Source organism: Patagioenas fasciata, chromosome 3 (assembly GCF_037038585.1).
Source record: "Patagioenas fasciata isolate bPatFas1 chromosome 3, bPatFas1.hap1, whole genome shotgun sequence".
NCBI lineage: Eukaryota > Metazoa > Chordata > Aves > Columbiformes > Columbidae > Patagioenas > Patagioenas fasciata.
The window spans coordinates 38167517-38189352 of NC_092522.1; the positions used below are offsets into that span (position 1 = coordinate 38167517).

The 21836-nt window shown below is 50.2% G+C and overlaps 1 protein-coding gene across 5 annotated transcripts in view; it reads left to right on the forward strand.

The window, feature by feature from the left end:
* MDGA1 (MAM domain containing glycosylphosphatidylinositol anchor 1) overlaps positions 1 to 12174 on the forward strand; it is a 151458-nt gene extending 139284 nt beyond the window's left edge. For 3 of the 5 annotated variants that reach the window (XM_071806126.1, XM_071806127.1, XM_071806128.1), the window contains 3 exons: positions 766 to 896; positions 1879 to 1987; positions 2501 to 12174. In XM_071806126.1, coding sequence (XP_071662227.1) covers positions 766 to 896; positions 1879 to 1987; positions 2501 to 2592 — 332 coding nt within the window. In that variant the 3' untranslated portion in view covers positions 2593 to 12174. The remainder of the gene's footprint in view (positions 1 to 765; positions 897 to 1878; positions 1988 to 2500) is intronic. The other 2 variants (XR_011738280.1, XR_011738281.1) reach the window with 2 other exon arrangements.
* Positions 12175 to 21836: the final 9662 nt, after the last annotated feature.

Sequence of the window (21836 nt, forward strand, 5' to 3'; positions counted from 1 at the left end):
GGACTGGAAGCTGCATAGCAAATGTCAGGTGTTCAGGGTGAATGGGCAAACTTGTCCTGGGCTCCCCAGTTCAAGCAGGATATAAAGAATCTGGTCTGGGTCCAACAGAGGGGCACCAAGATGGTCAAAAGCCTGGAGCAGAAGTCGTGGGGAAGAGAAGCTGAGGGAGATGGATGGACTTGCTCAGTCTGGCAAAGAGAAGGCTGCGATCAGCCCATGGCCCCCAGCTGTTTGAGGGGCAATTTCAAAGATAACAGAGCCAAAATCTTATCGGTAGTATTAGACAATATAATAGGGAACAACAGCCACAACTGATAGTGCTGAAGGTTCATATTGGAGATTATGAAAAGTTTATTTCCTCAGAGGATTTCAAGATGTGGTGAAGCCACCTCATGTAGAGCTTGAGACAGCTTCAAGCAGGAGGTTGGATGGGATGCATCTGGAGGTCCCTTGCAGCTAGCATTTCTGCCACCCCCTTCTTATGCCACCCCAGCCATGTGACAGACTGCCTCCATCCTCTCTGTCTTCATCTTGAGTCTGTGTCCAACCATGGATAGCCCAGATGGATAAAACATTGCCAGCAGCACTTGCCCGTCAACCCAGAAGAAAGCTGGTTTCCTCCAGAGGTGACCACTGGGGCTCTGCAAGCTGTCCCCGGGCTGGTTGGGACATACAGCTGAGCCCCAGAGCTGTGCCAGGGGCCAACCCAGCAGGCAGGGCTGTCTGTCTGCCCCAGCACGCCAGTGTCTGCTTTCTCTCTTACAGGCTCCTTGAACCTGCTGGTTCGTGTGCGGAACAAGCGAGCCATTGACACGCAGGTCTGGTCTCTCAGTGGGAACCGGGGAAACATGTGGCAGCAAGCGCATGTGCCCATCAACCCACCAGGACCCTTCCAGGTAGGTCAAGTCTACAGCCAAGGAGCCGCCTGCTGCCTGTCCTGTCCATGTGCCATGGGCCTTAGGAGACACCCCAGCGGACATCTGCCTCTGTGGCGCAGGGGCTGATCAGGGACAGGGAACTCTCCACACCCAGGGTCACTGGGGCAAGGCAAGATCTTGGTGGATGCACAGAAATCAATTCCTCTTCACTCTGAAGCCATCCAACATTGGTATGTGCAAGCATCAGCGTGGCACTATAAATTTTCTGATTAATGCTGATCTGGAAACTGCTTGTCAAAGAGCCCCTTCTGGTACCAGATCTATGTGACAGATCTCTTGGTGCTGAGCAGCTGGGGGATGTTGCTGTGTTGGTGTAAACTGACTTTGAGGGCTGGAGGTTTCTTCTAGCATGTGCTATAAGAGCTCACCCCCACTGACCCCCGGTTTAGGAGTGTAGGACATCCTGTGAGTACGACGTGAGTACTCTGTATCTTCTCATTGAGAATTGTATGTGTACCTGGGAAGTAGGATGCTTCATTACTGGATGTTTTACTACTGATGCTTTTGCCCAATATGCTGCTTTATTGTTGTAGGGTTTGTGAGAGCTGGGTCTGTGCAGGCTGGTAAGTTGTGGCACTGTGACAAAATGCCCAGCATGATTTTGGGTACTTTAAAATAATAAATAAGACTTTAATTACTCTTGCAAGCACTGTTCAGTATCCATTTGTTTGTTAGTGCAGCACACTTAATAAAGCAGAGCTCTACATGCTCATTTATTGCTCTACAGATGCTGAGCACACAGGGGTTGGTCTGGTAAGTGCTGGGGTCTGGTTCTCCATATCCAATGGGTACTGGAGAAATGGAGGAATCCTTCACTGTGGATCTGATCAGATCTGGTCAGTGCCCTGCTCACCTCTTCAGAACCCCACGGTGCAGGAAAGGAGCGTGTCCTCCACAGCTGCAGCCTCATGCTGGGCTCCGTTCCGTGCTCTGTTTGCAGATCATCTTCGAAGGTGTCCGGGGCACAAGCTATGAAGGGGACATTGCCATCGATGATGTCACTCTGAAAAAGGGGGATTGTCCGAGGAAGCCACTGGGACCAAATAAGGGTGAGAGTGTGTGTGCCTCAGAGGAAAATGAGTCAGTGGGAGTGCATACACGAGTGCACATGCTAGGGATGCAGTTGTTGAGAAAGAGTGTCTTTCAGCAATTTGTTTAACTCCAAAGGTGAAGAGGGAAACAAAACCTCAAAATAGTCAGAACACCCTAAAACTTTCAAAATTTCAGGTGCAGTTAAGGTCCACTTCAGCCTATGATGGCCCAGCTATAATCAGAACACAAGTAGAACTTTTTGTTTGACTCAAGTTGAATCTTCTGGGGAAGAAGGGAAGGTTGGATTGCAAAAGTAACTAAGATTCAACCTTTTCTCTTGAATTGGAAAATTAATTTTGGGAAGCCTCGAGAATGTCCAGAGAAGGCTAGAAAGTTCTTCCAATAGATCTGGGAGGTGCTCCATGGTTCGAGGTGGGAGGAGAGGCTGGGACACTGATGTACGCTGGCTTGTTTGATGAGGTCTGGATCCATCCCATCACTAATTATTTTTCTCTCTTCTTGGCTGGCAGCGGTGGCTCTTCCAGGAAGCGGAGTCCCGGCCCTGCACAGCCGTCGTCTCTGTGGCCCATTGACTTTCTTCCTTTACGTGCTGCTCAGATGATGGCAAACGAGCCCTCCTGTCTTCGGACTGAGACATTCCTGCTCCTTCTTACTCAGCCACCTCTGCTCCTCTTCTTCCCCTCCTCACTGGCACACCAAAGTGTCCATATGTTACCAAAGACTGACAGGCATGACCACGCAAAGGGATCTGGTTCACAACTGGAGAACTCCTTGAGAAAGTCATAATGTCTAGAACATAAATTAAAAATAAAGACAAAATTTTTTTAAAAGTACGTGCACGAGAGAGTGAGAGAGGAAGGAAGGAAGGAAACAGAAACACACAAAAAAGGAGGAATGCAAGAAAAAAATAGGAATGAAGAAATGTGAAGAGCAAATGAAAGAGGAGAAAACCACCCCCATGTTTCCTTGGGAATGTCGGACAGGGCTTCCTCAGGGAAGTGGGAACTTGTTTTAAACAAACAAACAAAAATATATTAAAGCACAAATTTCTACCAGAACAGTTACCTTCTTTACTGCAGAGCCCACAGCTTAGTGGATGATTTACCGCAGTACTCCCCTGTCTCCCCATGCTTTCCCGCCGGCTGGGGCTGCCCCGCTCTGGCTGCAGCTCCCTACAGTAACACCGGCCTCGACCGTGGGGCAGCAGCCACCCCACGTGCCAGTGGCCGGAGCACCTTGCCTCGCACAGCATGTGCTTCAGTGTCTCCATCCATCCGCACCTTCCAGGTTCTCATGTATTTAATTGCCTGCTGTGTGTTTTGCTTTGGCCTTTCCCTGCCGCTCTGTGCTTCTCACCTGCCAGCCTGAAGAAGATGGAGCAGGAATGGACCCATCACATGGACCACGCTGAGTGGTGGAGAAGTCCCGGCTGGATCCAGCTGCAGCGTTGGCCTCTGAGCGCCTCTTTCTCTCTCTTAGCACTCTTGCTGAGTGGAGAAACTATGAGAGCAGGTCTGAGCTGCAGACAGAAAAGTGTCTCTGTGAGGCTGAGGGATGGGGCAGGGTGGGATGGGATGGGAAGCGGGGAGCACTTTCACACTGGCTTCCCCCTGTGAATGCTGGGATGACAGTCACCTAAGCCCTAAGCCCAGGATTGCTTCTCTGCCTCTCTTCTGTTACCTATTTATTTTACCCTTTTATTCCGTTGCTTAGCTTCCCCCACTTCAAGCTTTTTCGATTGTGGAAGAGTTAGGCATTTCAGCTTTCTTCAGCCAAGCAGTAGGTCCCGTGCCCATGACCAGCCCTGGGCTAGCACTTCAGGCAGCTCCAGTGTTGTACTCTCACCTTCTGAGGCCTTTCAGCATGCGAAGTGCATTAGCAACAGAGCGGGTGAAGTGCAGCAACAGCATCACTGCTCAGGGGAGAGGTGGCTGAGCTTTGGCAGCCTCGCAGGCACTCAGCTTCCATTGCCAAAGCAGTGGGCAGGGGAGCTGAAAGGTGGAACAGGCAAGAAAGTGCTTCAAGAAGGATGGAAGCACAAAGCTTGATCCAAAAGAGGGACTGGCGCTGAACTGTGGCCCTGTTTGCCACTGAAGAACAGGGGAACAAACAGGTATGGGGGAGATTCACCTTTTTCCTGCTGGCATGATGAAATGGTGAAGCTGATGTCTCTACTGCAGACCTGCAGCAGGTCTGGCCTGACCTCCTCAGTGTGGAAACACATGCTGATCCAGATGAGCCCCCAGAAGATGGGTCTGCCCTGCGCTGGCCAAGTGGGAGCTGTAATTGCCTTGTTACAACTGGCAACAGCTCTGGGCATGACTTACCTTCCTGCACAGGGCAGAGTTAGCCCCACAGGACTGTGGAGTGGGGTTTACTAGCCCACATTCTAGCAGCTCAGTTAAGTGGGGCTCTACCCCCTAAGGGACACCCCATCTGAACTCCATATCTGGGGCACCACAGATGTATGATGAGCTCTCTCATCAGACTCCACAGTACCCATGGCTTCTTCCCCATTTCTGATCAATATATCAGCTTCTCTAAGACAGTTGTGTTTGTCTACAATCGCCTGAATGTATTAGTTGCCTCCTGCATTGCTCAGCTTCCAGTAACAGCTGGTACCTCTTTTCCTCCAGTGATGGAGAATGCTTTTATGTAAGTCCTAAGAGATCCAGTTTGAAGTCTTGAAACCCAGCTCTCTCTAGCTCCTGCAAGGCCATTCATCTGCACTAATGCTGGTCATTACTAAAGAGGACGTCAGCTTCGAGGGACCCGGGGACCTCATCAGAATGTGAGAGGGGATAGTATGGGTCTCCCTTGTTCCTATTGCTTTTCTCCACTTCTAAAAATGGGGACTCCGTCTTTTCTGTCTCCACTCCTCCCTCCAGAGCCCAGGCCTTGACCACACCACATATTTGACCAGGAGACCTGTGGCTGGCTCTCAGGGCCAGGCAGTGTTGTGGGATGCTGCTTCTCGCTGTCTGTTGCCATTTTCATGGGCATCCAATGCCACCGTCATCTTTTGGCTAAGCTCTTTTACTCTGATGCTCTTCATTTCCTCCATGCTTGTTGGAGGCCAGAAGTCCTCACCCCACTCCTGATAACAGCCCACTTTCATTCCTAGGAGAGAGGCAGTATTTTCCAGGTGCCCTTGAATGCTTGATGGTGGCTCCTGATCTCAGCAGAAAAACATCTGTGTTACTGTGTTACCAGTTACTGCTGGTTCCCGATGGCTTCTGCTGGGCAGAAGTTGAAGACAGGAGCATTTCCACTTCAGTAAGAGATAGCCCAGGGCAACTATCTCACCTCCTAGGCTCTGAGCCAGATAGAGTTGTGGCCTTGCTTCCACCGGTTACTTAGCCAAGGGTTGCACAAATGCATTTTGCTGATGCTTGGTGGCCAGTAGAGGTGCCTCGGGGTTGAAGAAGTGCAGCCTAAAGGATCAGAATCACAGACAAAGCCTTTACTAGGAGGCAAGTGCCAGTGAAGGAGCACCACATTTTTAGAAAGGGACACCTTCAGGGGGAGTGTCTGTGTCCTGCTGCCAGCTCCTGCGAGGGAGCATGTCAGTGCCTCACCAAGACAACCTATGGCACAGGGGGCAAGAAGCCTGTTGGTGACAGTGAGACCAGGGTAGAGCAAATGAATCGCCCCAGCCAGAGGTGAGGCCTTCTCTTGATCTCAGGCATGGGCCCATCAGCTTCAGTTAAAGTCTCAGGGAGCCCCTTTCCACTTAGACCTCTGCTCCTTTACCTCCGGCTAGAAAGCAGCTGGTGGTGAGTTTGAGGGAAGAGTCATTAACCCAAGTGCCTCAGCTTGTCAGAAGTACCAAGGATGGAAGGAAGGACGTCGTTTCCCTGGCAGATGCGCTGAGAGAGTGTAGCAGAGGAAAGAGGCACTTCAGCAGCAACAATGAGAAGCTGTGCAATGGTGGAGGGGCGGGGGGAAGGCAGTCCCCCTCCTCTCTGAGGGTAATGGTATTTGTGTTTTACTACCCCAGCCCCATGCTTGAGGGGGCAATTCTCCTTGCAGTGATAATGAATCCCAGGTGGGATATAAAGCCATGCTCCTTACCCCTTGCAATTAAAGATCCCCTCACTCTTTTCACAGTGTTCTGGCTAAATTACAGTCCTTAAACTTAATTACAGACTGTCTTCTTAAATATCTGTTCCAGTCCCAACTGGGTACATTATGTTTCTCTTCCTGATGTTTTATTTTGCTCTATGCCTATCGAGTAGCTGCTTTATTCCACTCCAGAAGTGGCTGCATTTCAGTGATGGTAGAGATTATTCCTGTACATAGTATGAAAGTCCTTGCAGAAGAAAAGTGCAATATAAATTTAAGAGACTGCTTTTATTTACAAGGAGACCTCTGCTTGGTAGTTGTAGAAATACATTATGAAGAATGCTGTGTGGGTGTTAGCCAATATATACTCAATTTCTTTTTTTTTTTTTCAGGGTATAAAACAGAGAATATGTGAATGTGCAGGCTCCTGGGTATAAGTTGTAGATATTAGAAGTAGTGAATGCCACTGTGTACTTACAAGTGAGGCTTACAAAGAAACTTTTATTTGAAACCTCTTTTTGTAGTTCATTGTATTCTGAAAAATATACTTTTTTATTATAATTTTCCACAGTTCCGTGCAAGTCCCAATAACCGGTCATCAACAGGACTTTAATCCATGGCTTTTAACAATATGAACATCAGTTCCTACCGCTTGCTCTGAAAAGCAACTCCTGGCTGGTAATAGTAATAGACTATTTTTCTTCCACATAGATCAGCCACTGGAAAACAATGGAGCTAATATGTTTCATTTGACATGGAGTTAAGTAATTTGGAATACCTGAGCCCAACTCTTCTCAACCGTATGGGAGTGAAAAAAATGCTTCATCTATATGAAAAACTTTGTGTAGTGCACAAACAGTTTGGAAACTCCTGAAGCGTTGTGACTGGCATGCATGCAGAGCTGCCCCAGCAGAGCCGGGCAGTGTGCTGCCTGAAGAGCAGCTCTAGCAACAGCAATGTGGAGCCTTCCCTCTGGGAAGTAGTTTTATTCTGGAAGGAAATAGGGCGGCAAGCAGGGAAAAAGTAGGGAGGGAGTTCAGATGTTTAGGCTGGTAAATTTCTTGCAAGAATCATTTATGAATGTATGAATGAGTGTAGTAAATGTGATACAAATTGTATTCTATTCCCTAATGCCACTCAAAGTAAGGAAATTTAATTTCTTTCTATATGAAATCTTGTGGGTGCACTACTCCAGAATGACACAGAACTGCTGCAGTACCAAAGGGATAGCGGGTCTGGATTCCTCCTCTTCAGCCCATCCTGGTCACTCGGTAACCAGGAAAAGCACCCTGCTTTTGGGTTGGTGTCCTGCGCTTCCCAGCCTGGGAGGGACAGTCACCAGGAGCAGGCAGCGGCGCTGGTGGCAGAAGCATCCATCCTCCATCCCACCATCGCTGCCCTGAGCCCCGTCTCCAACGTGAAGTGGTCCCTGTGTGAGACACTGGCAGGAGCAACCCCTGCTCCCCCCAGCTCTCAGCGAGGCTGAGGCTGGGAGTTTTACCTGTGGGAATAGCCAGGAGGTCCTTCATGCTGCCCTGAGGGACCCCAGCTGCCTCAGGCAGTGACAGATGATGGAACCAGGGCATTTTCCTTCCTAGATGGGGTCGATGGGGTCAATGGTGTCATCTCACCCCATTCAAAGAGACAAACTTTTGCCTTCAAGCAGAGAGCTCAGGGAGTTGCTGCTTCAGGGTGTTGCTGTTTCAGTCCCCTTAGTCTGTCAGAGCCCTGCAGATATCCATCTTTCCCTGGTAGTTCTGCAGAACCCCTTTGTCTCCTGGGTGCCTTTGCATGGCCCAGCAACAGCATGAAGGGACACATTGCTGCTGGCTTTGAGCTTTAAGCTGGGTGCATTGGGACCCTGCTTTTTTTGGTGAGGACAAGAAGATGCATTATGAGTGTCTCCTGTGCAAAACGGAGGTCCTCTCACACTCCTGGCTTTGGCAGAGACCAGTTTTGCACCCTCGCCCTTTCTCCACTGAACTGCCCTGGGTGTCTTGACTTTTCCAGGCTGCCCTCAAAGCGGGTGCACCCCTTTTTGCAGGGGCACCAAGCATACAGCAGCAGGACCCTGTGCAGGCTGCAGGGGAAGACAGGTGTTGCTACCATTTGTATTCACTTTGGCCCTACTGTTAACTGCTCATCCCACTCAGCCTGGGTAAGGTGTTTAATGCAGACAAAAGGCGTTTGCAGAAAAAAAGTGCTGGAAAGCTCTGCAAAGTGCATTTTAACAGGACTCAATTTGCACTCCATGGTAATAACTGGCGGCTGGGGGTTTCCAGCAGGTAGCTGAATAACCCAGGTGCACTCAGCATCCCAAACGATAGTTGTGGTAAATATGTGTTTTTTAGTACTTCCTTTGGGAGTAAAACACATGCTAGTTTGGCTCACCATCTGCCACCACTTAGAGGGATTCAGGGGTCTTCTGATGGCTACTTACAGCCTGGTACAGTCACATCAAACCAGAGACAGCCACTTGTGCACTGGAAGCATACCAAGGGGTACTGCAAGACAGCCCAGGGCCACCTTCACCCCACTCACTTTTCCAGAGAAGGTGGGAATGCAGCTTGCAGGGAGCTGTGAGCACCAGGGCACCTCTTGCCCACAGAAGAACAGTGTCACCCTGCTCTGTTTTAGCTGAGTGAGGTATGTGCCTGACATCTAGAACCTGGGTTGGGTATAAGGTACATACTCAGTTGCTTTGCCACCAAGCATCCTTCCTCAAAAGGAGAGCTCCAGGGACTGACATCAGGTTCGCAGGGCTCGCCGTGTCCCTGTGCTGTGGGGCTGCAGGGGATGGGGGCTTCAGTCCCACTGATAGCTGCCTCTGGCACTTGTAAGGCTCTGCACCACCTAGATGTGGTCTGGCACCTCCTCCATCCTGCTCCCTGCTGCCCTGGAACAGCCTGAGATGCTGGTGGTGTTGGAGCAGGAAGACAGGAGCACTTCAGGGCATATGTTGGCTCCATCAGGGACCTAGTGTGGGTCACATCCTGGCTTCCTCAAAGGCAAAAGAGGTCTCACAACAGCCCTGTGGGTGGCTGAGGGGATGGGGCGGGGCATATTCGTGGTGTTCTTGAAAAGGAGAGAGGAAAGCCAAGCTCCACGCTGCATGGCCCTTCATTTCACTGGTGGCAAACAGAGGGTTCTGGCCCGCAGATGCTCACATGCCAGGCAATGAACACTAAAGAAAAGCCCTTAGACCAGATTTCCTATCTAGACCCGTGCCAGCTCCAGATCCTCAGCGCATCTGTGTGTGAAGAAGCCAAGCAATCTGCTCTGCCCCCATGGGTCATGCCTCGAGGAATATGCAAAGGGAGGTAGCATTTGAGTCCCAGCACATGAACACTGCCTTTCCTTCTGCTGCCTGTCATGGTGAGGGTTTTCCAGCATGGGGCAGAAAACGAGGGAAGGGGAGAGGGAGAGATGCTGTCTTTGCTGGCAGCTGTTGCAAAGAGAGAGCTAGGTTAACAGAGGTTTTTGTGGAAAGCTGTGAAGGTCTGTGGTAAATTCAGGTTTTGCAATGATTTGACACGGCCTATAAACCATTTGCTCCAGTGGAAGCAGGCAAAATTTTGTGCATCCATTAGCTGTTGTCCTAAAGGAGGTTTGGCTCTGAATGCTTGGCTTACAGTGGGATTTTTCACCCCCAGGGTAGCCTCAACCCAGCATCATATAGGGACAGCTGGACAGCCCTCATGCAGTGCTGGTGCGCAAAGCTCACAACACTGGCTGTGCTTTATGATATGACTGCCAGGTGTGAGCCAAGTGACGGGTACCTGGCTGCACATCCATACATCTTGTCTACCAGCCAGGTCTGTAGGAAGATGAAAAACCCGCTGCTGCTGCTGCTGCTGCTGCTGCTGCTGCTGCTGCTGCTGCTAGCCAATGGAGGTCTACTGGGGGAGCTGTGCACTGGTCTGTCCATTCAGGCAGCGAAGAGGCTTTCAGTTGCTTAAAACCCAGCTGCTATAATGGAGAGTTACTCCTAGTTGTTCAAAACTTGTGTAACCATGGTGTACCTCAAATCATCAGCAAAGGCAGGCCCTGGGTAGGAGTTTGGAACATGCCAGACATTAGCAGTCCTGCTCAGCCACTGTGACTCCTTTGCCCTCAGCATTACAGCTGCTGAGGGCCCAGGCTGAGCCCAAACCAGCTAAGTGCAAGTGCACCCCCACTTCCCTGGCTGCATTGCAGCCCCTGTGGGCAGGCACCAACTGGTTTTCTTCTTGTGACTGTGGTACATAATGCAGCGCTGAGATGAAGCTGTCACCAGGCGTTGCTTGCACTGTGTAGGTCCAGCACTGGTGAGGTGTTTATCTCAGCAGCATGTAAAGGGATCAGGGCTGAAAAAATGAGGTGTGGGTGTGCTGCAGCTGCCAGGAATGCAGCAGGGAGGAGACAGGACTGGAAGGCCTCTTTTGGAGGCAGCAGCATCTCTGTCCAGTCCCCTCCTTTCCCTTCTCCCACTTTCCACACTCCAACCCTGACTACCCTCCCAGGTGGGGGCATTTGGTGTATCTTGTCTCACTGTGCCTTGTTCTCAAGAACCAGCTATCGGTATTAATAAGCAGAGCAGCACCCAGGAGAGGCCATAGCAGCATGGTCAGCTCAAACAGCACCTAAATTGTGGTGAGAGGAGAAAATCGATTTTGTTCTTTGAAATGCCACAAGCATTGCCTGGGGACAGTATTTAGGTTTTTTGTATAGGTGGCAGCACGTACTTCACAGAAGCTGAGCAGCAAGGGACTTGTGAGCACTGGAGGTTTCCCTGGGAAAATTCAGATGCCAATGGGGTAAAGTATTTACAGACTGGGAGAAAAGAGCTTTCCTGTGCATTTGTTTTTTCCCAGAGGCCCTGGTATGTAGCATCCTGGGACAAGAAGACCCTCTCAGAAGTTCCTGAAGATGACCTTTTCCTCTCATGAAACCTTGATATTTATCTGTCTCTGCTGCCTATCCACAGCTTCTTAGTGCATTGATGTAACTGGTGGCATCAGCACCAGGTAAAGTGGCTTAGTGTCAGTGCTTTCAAATAGATGAGCTTGGCTTGTTTTCCCAGTTCTTGGGACCTTCTAGATACACTCTTCCACCCCAGAGGACTCCGCAGCATGCATTCATCTCTCAGGACATTCCCCAAAAGCTGTGGATGCTACAGATATGTGTCTCTACTTTGTGGTTTTGGTCGCAGCCCTTGTCTGACAGCACAGAGACAATCTCTAATCTCTAGATGGGATGGAAAATTCGATGCCACCATGGTTTTGCTTGGGTCTTTTTTCCCAGCCAGAACCATCCTGCCTGTATGACAATGCACATAGTGGAGGAAAGGGGCTGTCACCCAGTATATGACTGTCTCATGGGGAAGCAACTGTGGCACCTCCTGCCTTTGGCCAGAAGTGTCAGACAGTGTTTCCCACACTCTTTCTCACTCCATCCCCCGGCTCCATCCTTATCTTCAAGTGTTTCATTTTCAGCCTGGAGAGATCAGCAGCAGACTTCATCCCTGGATCCCACAGAAGGGGATCACACCAAAACCCCGTCCTCAGCTTGCAAAGGGCAGGGAGAACCAGCTCAGGCCCAACGGTGAGCCACTTCAATGGGATCCAGTGCCAGTGAGACCATGCCACCCTAATGCTTCCAGGTCACCAAGGCCAGTAGAAAATACATGTTGACCTGACAGAAGTGTTTAGAAAAACCCTCCCCAAAGGAGCTACATATCGACTCGGTGTATTTGGGGATACCATGGAGGATGATGGGGGTCCTCTGGTGTCTCTCATTTCTTTTCCTATCAGAATCTTGGGTGGGGACCCTGGGACTGAGCCCCATTCTCCGCTGGCCTCCTTCATTGCCACTGCGTCTTGTCCTGTCCCCACTCCACATCTCATAGGGTGCCATCACTGTCATCAAGCGGAGCTGGGACCCTCTCGCCGCCATCATACCAAGCTGTCCACAATGTTAAAAGCACAAAACACAAAGGGACTGAACTGAACCTTTCAAACAGGGTGAGATGTTTTATAAGCATCACCTCATCCATCCTCTCCCAACCCTGATGCCCCACCGTGTAACCTATAGACTCTCAACGTGGATTGTTTAATTCAAATAAAGCTGCAGTACTCAAGTGGGTGAGCCTGCGTGTCCCTCTGTGCTGGTTTAAGATGGTGAGATGCAGCCTGCAAAGAGTGCTCACAGTGCCTGGGGCAGGGAGGAGCTGGTATTGCTGCCTGACACTGAGGTACATGATAGTCCTTGAACCTTTGATCTTTCCAAAACATCTGTTTAGGTCCGTAGGGAAGGTTTGGCACAGGACATGGCATAGGCAGGTTTGGGGCACTTAGTGCTGGGGGAGCCTTGTGAAAGGAGCATGGGATGGGCGGCGCAGAGCCGTCCACTGATGTGCCCTTATCCAGCACTGCTGCCACCTTTCCCAAACTTCCCCTTCCCTCCCTGCAGGCCTCCAGCTGTTGAGGCTGCTGGCTCCTGCTGCCACTAAGGAAAGCTGGTCGTCTGCTGTCCCTTGCTCTTAACCTCTCCCGCAAGGAGAGGAGATGGGGCAGCAGCTCCAAAACTAGTAGATGTGAAAAAAGCCGTCAACCATGGGATGTCAGTGTGCCACCAGGTCTCCTTGTCCCAGTGCGTCCCTCCACCCTGTGGTCCCCACCATGGGTCCAGCTACTCCACAGACCCATCAGGGAATGGGTGCTGCCAGCCATGACCCATGTGATGGCTAAAATGTTCTTAGGTTATTGTGTCTTCTCTGTGCCGTGAGATCTGCAGGGCTACTCAGCTAGAGCCTAAGTAAAACTTGCCTCATCCCAGCACCATGGTTAGAGCAACATTTAAGAGAAGTGAATGTAAGAGCCAAACATCCTTCTCCTTTACATGTCACAAGCTGCAACTGTTGGCTGAAGCTCCACAGATGTTAAAACGTTAGAACAGCACCCAGGACCTGCCCTGACTGTGGCCAGTGGATCACATAAGCTACAGGCATACCCTCTGCTTCTGCTGGTGGTAATGGTGCTGAGGCAGTGGCATCTCAGGCTGCCTGGAGAAAGTTTGGGACAGGGCTCAAAGTGAAAGGATCCTCCAAGCCAACCCAGCATTTCTGCCTCCTATGCTTTCCTCACAGCAAGCAGTCATGAAACCCACTGGCAAAATGGATGGATGGCTCCTTCAGGGGAAAGTAAGCATGCCTGTAAATGCTTATTTTTTTTCCCCTCCTCATAATGAAAAATAACTGCTCCAGACAGGAGTCTGGAGGGAGCTGGATACTGGAATTACTGTGGAGCTTCAGGTCTCAAAGATGGAAAGTACTATTAAATGTATGTATGTATGTATACAACATACATATATATATGCATATATAGGCATGCACGAAGAGTTAATCTCTGTCACCACTGCACAAGCTCAGCTCACCCTTGTCATGCGCATGTTGAGATGCAGGGTCTACCCCTTCCATGACTTCTCTTCAGGGCCCCCTCCTTTAGTACCCCAAGCAGAACAGCTCTGGGGGTGGGCAGGGCTGGGCAGGACAGCAGGCTGTGGTTTGCAGGAATCTGACTTCATTTCTTGCACAGGCTGGGAGGGAAATGTGGCAGGGGATCAGTCAGAGAAGGAACAGGTAAGGTTGTTAAATATCACCCAGAGAGCTGGAGTCTGCTCCAGCCACTGATCTTTTGTCCTCTCACTTTGTGTTTTTATCATTAATTGTTAATTCCACCTGTTCTAGATGTCCCAACACTAACGTCTGCTTTGCAGAATCATTCACATCTTTCAATGTGTTGTTGGCTATAAAATGATACATACTATAAAAGCATGGGCTCTGGTTCTCTCAAACAGGGCACCACCATTGAGAATGACTTCTGATAACTGAGATTTTACTCTTTAGTTTGTGCCCATGCCTTAAACCCCAACTGTAGACATTCTCACAGCCGACACACTAATATATTCCTGGACTTCATGCTGTGATTCTTCCCTGAGGGAGAAGAGTATGTGCTGGGAGATTAGAAACTAAACTGAGGTACAGGCTGTTCCTGCAAGGTGCTCTGTACCATTGATTGTACAACTGCTATGGCTCAGCCCCTCCTGCATGCACTGCAGACAGCAAGATCACCTCCAACAGCAGAAGCAATGCTAATTTTGTTAAAGCTTGATCACTGGGAATGCCCACCAGAGAGGCCACAAGGGAGTGAGCTGTTTTTGTCTTTGGCTCAGTGACTTGATGCTGTGCAATAAATAAAGCCTGGAGCCAGACAGTGAGTGATGAAGATCGAAAGGAGTATTGACTGTGTGCTCAAGTGAGTACAGCCCTTCACAGGAAACCTGCAGAAACACTAGTTGTTTGGTCATTAAGACGAGGACCGTAACGCAGATACACAGGGATGCTTCACTGCACTTCAGCGGGCTCCAGGCTGGCTGAGTATAGGAGCGTTGGCTTTGCACCGTCTCACACAACTTGTTGGCAGCCTCATGATCCCGTGCAGGGCTACCCTGGTACCTCTGCTTAGCAGAGGCCATTCACCTCCCAGATGGGGACCCAGCGGCATCTCGCAGGAAGGGATGAGGAGCACAGCTGGGTAAAGATGTAGCTGAGAAGGTGCTTCTGGCACTGGGGAGGGTGGAAAGCCATAGAGCACTGAGCCAGGATGACAGGTACCAAGCTTGTACGAACAGCCCTGCTTGGCAAGGAAGATAGGAACCACCTGTGTGGTTCCCTGCCAGATATCTGGGGGTGGATATGGAGGTCAGGGATGGAAGGAGGAGATGCAGCTCTGATCTGTGCAATGCTGTGCCTCAGCAAAGGCAGGTGCAGGATATCAACAAAGCGGTTGGTGGGTGAAAGCAGGGAAGGCAAGGCTGCACGCACCTGGGTGCACTGGGTGTGCTACACATGTGCATGGGATTGTGTGTACATGTGAGGGCTGTGTGAGTGACAGATCATTTCAGCGTATCCCTTGGATCCCTTTTACCCCCCTTCCTCTCTCCCCTCAAGTTCCCAAGCAGTTCTGTCTGGCCATGAGTCTGTGGCCATTTCTGAGAGAGGAAGAGAATACTTATTGTGGGACAAAACTACAGAAAATGCAACAATCTGGATTTTAAAAATTCTGACCCTGTTATTTTAACAAGACCAGAGAAAAAAATAAATGGTGCTGACTGGAGAGGAAGATTTATGGCTTGTACGACAAGGCCAGGATTTATAAGCAGAACAAAATGACCTAAAAAGCAGAGAAGATTCAGAGATACAGGTGGTAACTACAGCACCCCACAGCAGCATCCCACCAGCCTGTGTGAGCCCCAGAGCAGAGCAGGGTCGTGAGTCTGACTGGAAGGCCTTGTCCGTCAGCTCAGTGTGCAGGGGAAGGGAAAGACACGTTAGGTTATGCTTGGGCATTTGGTGATGGAGGGGGCACCTCCCTCCAGTTGCTTTTCTCCACACACACTGTCATGCTCTTCTATTGTGTGATCCCTTATACCCACCACATGTCCATCCCCATGAAGGCTCTGGCTGTCCCTGAGTCTCCTCCCCCGCCCTTTTCTATCAGCGATAGCCCTGTGCTGATGCCAGCTATAGATTCGCTCCTGGCTTTTTGCTCCCATCGGAACTTTGATCTCTGGGAAACCCTCCTCCCTCAGTGGCCTGCCACCAGCAGTGTCCAACCATCCTGCAGATGGTACTGGTTCTGGCCTGGAGGAAACCACACAGTCTTTCTGTCCTGGGTTTCTCTGCAGCAAACCACAGAGCTGCCAGCATCTCTGATGGGAGGGCAGCCTGCAGCTCCCCAGAGCATCTCTTTTCCTTCCTCAGTGACAACCCCTTCCACCCATAACCCTGCAGGGTGCAGGGCTGCAAGTCAAGTTTGGCAGAAGACCATAAAATGGATCAAGGTATCACTTCCTGCCTGCATGAGCATCAGAAAATGCTTCTCACTGCTGTGAAGGTAAGTTGGGTGTTAGCTCACCGTCCCAAAATGCCAGGGAGTTTTTATGTTCTCATGGGCTGGCCTGGCTGTACTCATCTTTGTCTGCCTCTGAAAAGAGCTGGACTGTGAAGGGAAATTACAGGGGTGTTTTGTTGTTTTTTTTTTTTTAGGTTTACACTCACAAGACTCAGCCTCTGCTGATCTTGTGTCCTGAACAGACTGTGCAGAAAACCTGAGCCCTGCATCCTGCTGCCAGCACCTGAGCTGTGTCTCAAGGTCACCGCATGTCTCCTATGCAGCCCAGCTGTGCCCGTGTAGCTCCAGCAGTGCCTGATGCTCCAAGCCAGAGCCCAAACCAAAGCCAGAGCCAAGCCAGAGCGAGGCTGTTGTCTTGAGCCTGACAGTGGCTCTCCCTGAGCAAAGTGCAGTAGCCAGGCACTCTGGCTGCACAGCTCTGAGAGACTGGTCACCTCTCCATACCCCAAGTAGTTCAGTGAGACCCCAGCATCTAACCAGAAAGAGCTGAAGGCTCATAAGGAGGTGGAGGAGGCTTGGACAGCTGCAAGTGGGCAGGGACGTGCCTGTCATTCTCTCCAGATATTCAGGCACTTCATCTACACGGATACCAAGAATGACCACAAACTGCAGGGCTTGGGCACTGGAGCAGACTTAGCAGAGGAGCCAACAGCACCACGTGTTCTGTCCAAGGCGAAGGGCTGCATCTCACCTAGCTTTGCACAGCCTCACTCCCAGCCACCTCCGACAGCTCAATCTTCCACTGCAGGCAGCGTTACGGATTGATGTTGCCCCTCACCAAAAACTGCCTCCTGTTTTAGGCAGTGAAAATGTTGCCATCCCAAATTCTGGCCATTCTCTGCCTCAAACATGGGCTCTGCCCTGGTATTTCAGTGCCTCACCTCACTCCTGTCCCTGCCCCTGGCTCTTACCCTGCAACCCTTGCCAATGCCGTTTCACCCCCACTCACCATCCCTCATTCTTGATAAAGAGCAACTTGGAATTCATGCCTGGTTCTTCAGGAAATGAGGGAGCCTGAAATCACTTGGTCCCTTCTTCTGAGAAAACTGACAGCACCACCATAAAAATGAAAAATTCTTAAAATAACATGCAACGAGGAGAAACCATGTGCCTCAGCTGCCCACCGCCTCTCCCTCCCGGCATTCATGGCTGTGCACACCCACCTCATCAGCCTTCCCCATGACTGTCTTCATGATTTATGGTCTTAATAACTGAGCCTGAATCCTGCTGCCCGCCCCTGGGGCTCATAACCAGCCACCATTCAAACTCGCCATGCAGTGTATTCTAGTGCAGTCCAGAGTGGCTCTTCAGAACAATCCCATCCCTTGCTCCTCTGCTTGGGAAGAGATGCCTTTCCTGGAGAAGACACCTGAACAGGCATTCCCTTTCGTTTTTCATAGAACACCTCTCATTACCTTTTGATGGCAGTCATCATCAGCCTCCTGCAGCTGCAGAGACAAAGATTGCTTCTCCACATGGATGTACATGTTCTTCCTTTGCAGTACGTTGGCAAAACACCAGCTCACCCTACATGTGTGAGTGCCTCACCATGCATGTTCCCACCAGAGGAGAAGGTACAGAAGAAGTCAGGTGGTCCCTTACAGGCTGTTGTTGAACAAGTGGCAACTGAAAGACCTGGACACAGACAAGGACACAAGAGCAGAGAGGCTCTGGAGGTGACCATGCAGGGTCTGAAAGCTGGGGGTGAGGACCCCCCCATGCTGAACGACTTTGCAGGCACCACTCTGCCATGTGAGGGTCTCTTCCCAGCTGCAGAGCACCTCATAGAGTCATAGAATCATTTAGGTTGGAAAAGACTTGTAAGATCGTTGAGTCCAACCATTAAACTAACACTGCTAAGTCCACTGCTAAACCATGGCCCTAAGCACCACAACCACACATCTTTTAAATATCTCCAGGGTTGGTGACTCAACCACTTCCCTGGCCTGTTCCAATGCTTAATAAACCTGTCAGTGTAAAAAAAAAAAATCCTAATATCCAATCTAAACTTCTTCTGGTGCAACTTGAGGCCATTTCCTCTTGTCGTATTACTTGTCACTTGGGCAAAGAGACCAACACCCTCCTTAGTTAGCCAGGACTGCTGATAAATGATTGAAAGTGGCTTGGTGACCTCAGGGCCGTATCTCCCAGGTCAATTTTTCTATCACCTCTTGGGCTCCAGGGCACTGGCAAAGCCCTGCTGACTCGCGGTGTCTGGCAAACTGAGCACCTCCTCTCCTGCTGGGACTCGGTCACTCAGAAGCAGCTGAAAGGAGGTGAAAGATCCTAGTTAGTGTCCAAAGAGCCTGCCTGCAGTTTTGAGAGCTGCTCCAAGGTCTTCTGGCTCCTTGGAGCTAAGGCTGACCTCTTGGACTAATTGACAGCAAGGGACAGGCACAAGACTGTTCCCCCATCTCTGATCCAAGCTGCGCTCCCATTTGCCCTGAAACATCACATTTCTGCCTTGCAACAGCAGCTCAGCAGCTGGTGCCCCTCCTGCCCTCCCTTCTGTGGATTAATGAGTCTCTAATTGCTCTTTATCTAGCACTGACAAAGGTGGGGTCCTTTGCTTGTCACAGGGGACAGGGAGCAGAGGAAAGGCACAGGGGCATCCCCAGAGAAGCAGGAACTAATGAGCTGTCTGACTTACAAGCATTCACTTTGTTTGTAATACCTGGTAATAGGTATTGCCCTGGAGGCTGGCTCAGGAGAACAGGGCAGAGAGGGGGGTGAGGATACAATCAGGAGCTGAAAGAGCTTCTGATTTTGAGCAAGTATCATTTTCACAAAAGCCGTTTAGCCACCCAGATGACCATGAGTGCTTTACTAAGCAACAGAAACAAAAAAGCCCCAGCCACAGCATGGATGGGTGGGTGAGGGGTCCAGTCAGGAACTGACCCCTGAAGCAAGAGGTGGATGCATGACAGTCTGTGGTGCAGACCATGAGCACCCACAAGCTGTCAGGGAACATGTTGCAGCGAGTCGGCTTGTTCTCTGTGAAGAAAATAGCAGCTACAAAGGGGAAAAAACCTCTTCCCAGTGCTGGCCATGGGGGTTAAAACAGGAGCACTTCCCCTTCAAATGGATGCTCTGTGTTACCCAAATGCTGAGTTGTAGTGGGGGTCTCCTGTCCTCCCTACCATCCCCTGCTTGGGGATCTGGGCTCTCCCCAATGCTGCCCCACAAACCACTCGCCCAGGGATGCTGCAAGTCCTGGGGTCCCCCAGGATGCTGTGGGTCCTGGGATCCCCAGGGACCGAGCTCTGGCTGCAGCACAGGAGGCAGTCAGCCAGCTCGAAACAGTTAATAGGTCTCCTCAGCCACAACATCATGATGGATGAGCTCTGCCCCATGGAAATGTCACTGTCTGAGCAGAGCATGAGCTCATTCCCTTCTGCTTCTGATCTCAGCACACAGCCAGCCAGGACAAACAGCCCCATCCTCACTGAGCTGGCAGTCTGGCCTGGCCTCCCACCTTTTGATTATGATGTCCAGGCATGAGAAACAGCTGTGAGTTTTCAGGCTGTAACCCCAGTTAGCCCAAGGCCTGCTAATTAATAGGAGAGGGGCTCCCCTCCCCTGCCAAGGAGAGGAGGAAATGTAAATGGATGAGGAATGGTCTGGTCAAGCATTCAACCTTGTTATCTAATTTGAAAAATGGGCAAATGAGGTAATTGTGGTGAGATATCGATTCAGAGCAACATGGTCCATGAATGCCATAGCAATAATTCTCAGCAATGCCATGCAGCTCCTACAGCCCCTCCTCAGCTGCAGAAAGCAGGTTCAGGCTTTTTCCTTTAGCCTGTACATGTTTGAGAGATGGAGTGTAGGCATGGACGAGGCCATCTTATGCCCCCAGGGTGGGCCCGAGACATCTGGTTGGCACTGGACAAACGTCTCCAGGAGCTTGGCTCTGATTGACCGCGTTTCTCCTGGTGTTGTCAGTCAGGCCCAGTAAGGGCAGCAAGTGGGGTAAGAGGGAGTAATGATGGTTGAAAGGGTACAGAGATGAGAGGGAGGCTTCATTGTCACTGCCAAAGTTTTCCTCAATGGCTTTGGCCGAGCTACTTAACTGGATCCTGTCCAACTAGGGCCTGAACCCTTTCCCAGTGCAACACAAATATTTCAAGCTTTTGCTTTCCATCTGAAAACAACCACCTCCACAATGTGGATAGCTGCCTTTTAGGAGTTGCCTTCTACATTGTAGTGCCCAGGTAAGTTCACAATAGGCTTCTTAAAGATGTAAGTGGACATAGGTTTCCCTATCAATTTCCCTTTAAAGCTGTATATTTCGTGTGTTTTGCGCACACTGTAGTATATGGTTGGCACTGTAACCCATAACCATGTGGACCTGTGCCATAACCGTTTAATCTTTTGTCTGGTAGCATGAGAGCCAACATGGACATTAGTCATAGCCAGATGGAGGCAGCACACCCCATATATGCTCCACACTGTCAGGTCAGACCAATGACCCTTGTCTGGCTCATGAATACCCCACTCTGAGTAGGCAAAAAACCCAGCCTGTGCACCCAAGAGTGAGAGTAGAGAGCTGCAATACATCCATATGAATCTGTTTCTCAAAGCAGGTCTGCAGCCAGGGCACCTCCAAATGGTTCTGGGATCCACACCATAGGACCCAGAGGACCTGGTACCATGTTGCCTGGCACAAGGCTCAGCCTGTTGGGTCTGCCCTCAAGGTGCCCAGGTGTCTGTCTTCCCCACAGTCACATCAGGAAGCTGTGACAAATACCTCCTCAGCACTCCTTGTGATGCCAGAGGTTTCTCCTGGCAGCTGCTGCAGCTTTTTCCATCCCAACTGATTACTTGGCAAACTGATGCTGTGAGAAGAGAACAGTCACATCTCTGTTCACAGCTCAGCCACTTACCCTCCCTTTCACTGCATGTAAAGTGGGTGGTCATTATAATCCCCAAATTTGCTGGGGACATAAAGAGTCAATGAATAAGTCATAAAAAGGAGTGCTTTGAGATCCTTGGGTAGGAAGTATTCCAGGGCTGTTCTTGTTATTGGTAATGGCACATACTTATTCCACTTATTGGCACTTCAAGCTACATTAAAGTCATTCGCTAGATGCAGGAAACTTCACACAAAATATATGACCTGTTCCAAAAACACAGGCACCTGCCAGTTGTACCAAAGCAAATACTACTGTCTTCCTTTCTCCAGACTCCTTCACAGACACTGTCCTGTGTCCCCATTTTTCAGCAGCACCTTGGTTTTATGCTGCCACTCAGAAGGGTCCTAACCCCATTTCCATGGCCGAATTTGAAAGCCTTTACCCCTTCTCCATCCTCCGAGATTTCTCCACTGCATCCAGTCCTGTGTTACAGTCTCTTCTCCAGCCAGTGTTCCCTCAGCCTTTGCCCTGTGCAAGTGTCTTCTGCCTTCTCTGCTTCCTCAATAGCTCCCTTAACATATATTCATATACCTATGCCCCCACTCCTTCTTTTTCTGTGGCGAATGTGGAAACTCTGAGTTATTTCATTACTCAGTTTCTCCACTCCCTGTGTCCCACCACCCTTGTGGGCATGATGAGGACAGATTTCTTTCCCAAAACAATGAGTAGTTAGGAATGTCTCTCAGGACCTGTTAGCACCGGAGTAAAGTTAACTTAGAGCTGTAATAGAAGACCATCATCTGGACCATGAACTTCAAATAACTGCCAGAAAGAGGTGGAAGATGCAGGACATGGAGAGATAGCATGACTGGTGCCTGGAGGCCGTCTAGGACTCTCAGGGAAGGTGCTGTAAGCAGATACACAGTATGCTGATGACACTTTGCCACTCTGGCACCATGCCCCTGCCCTCC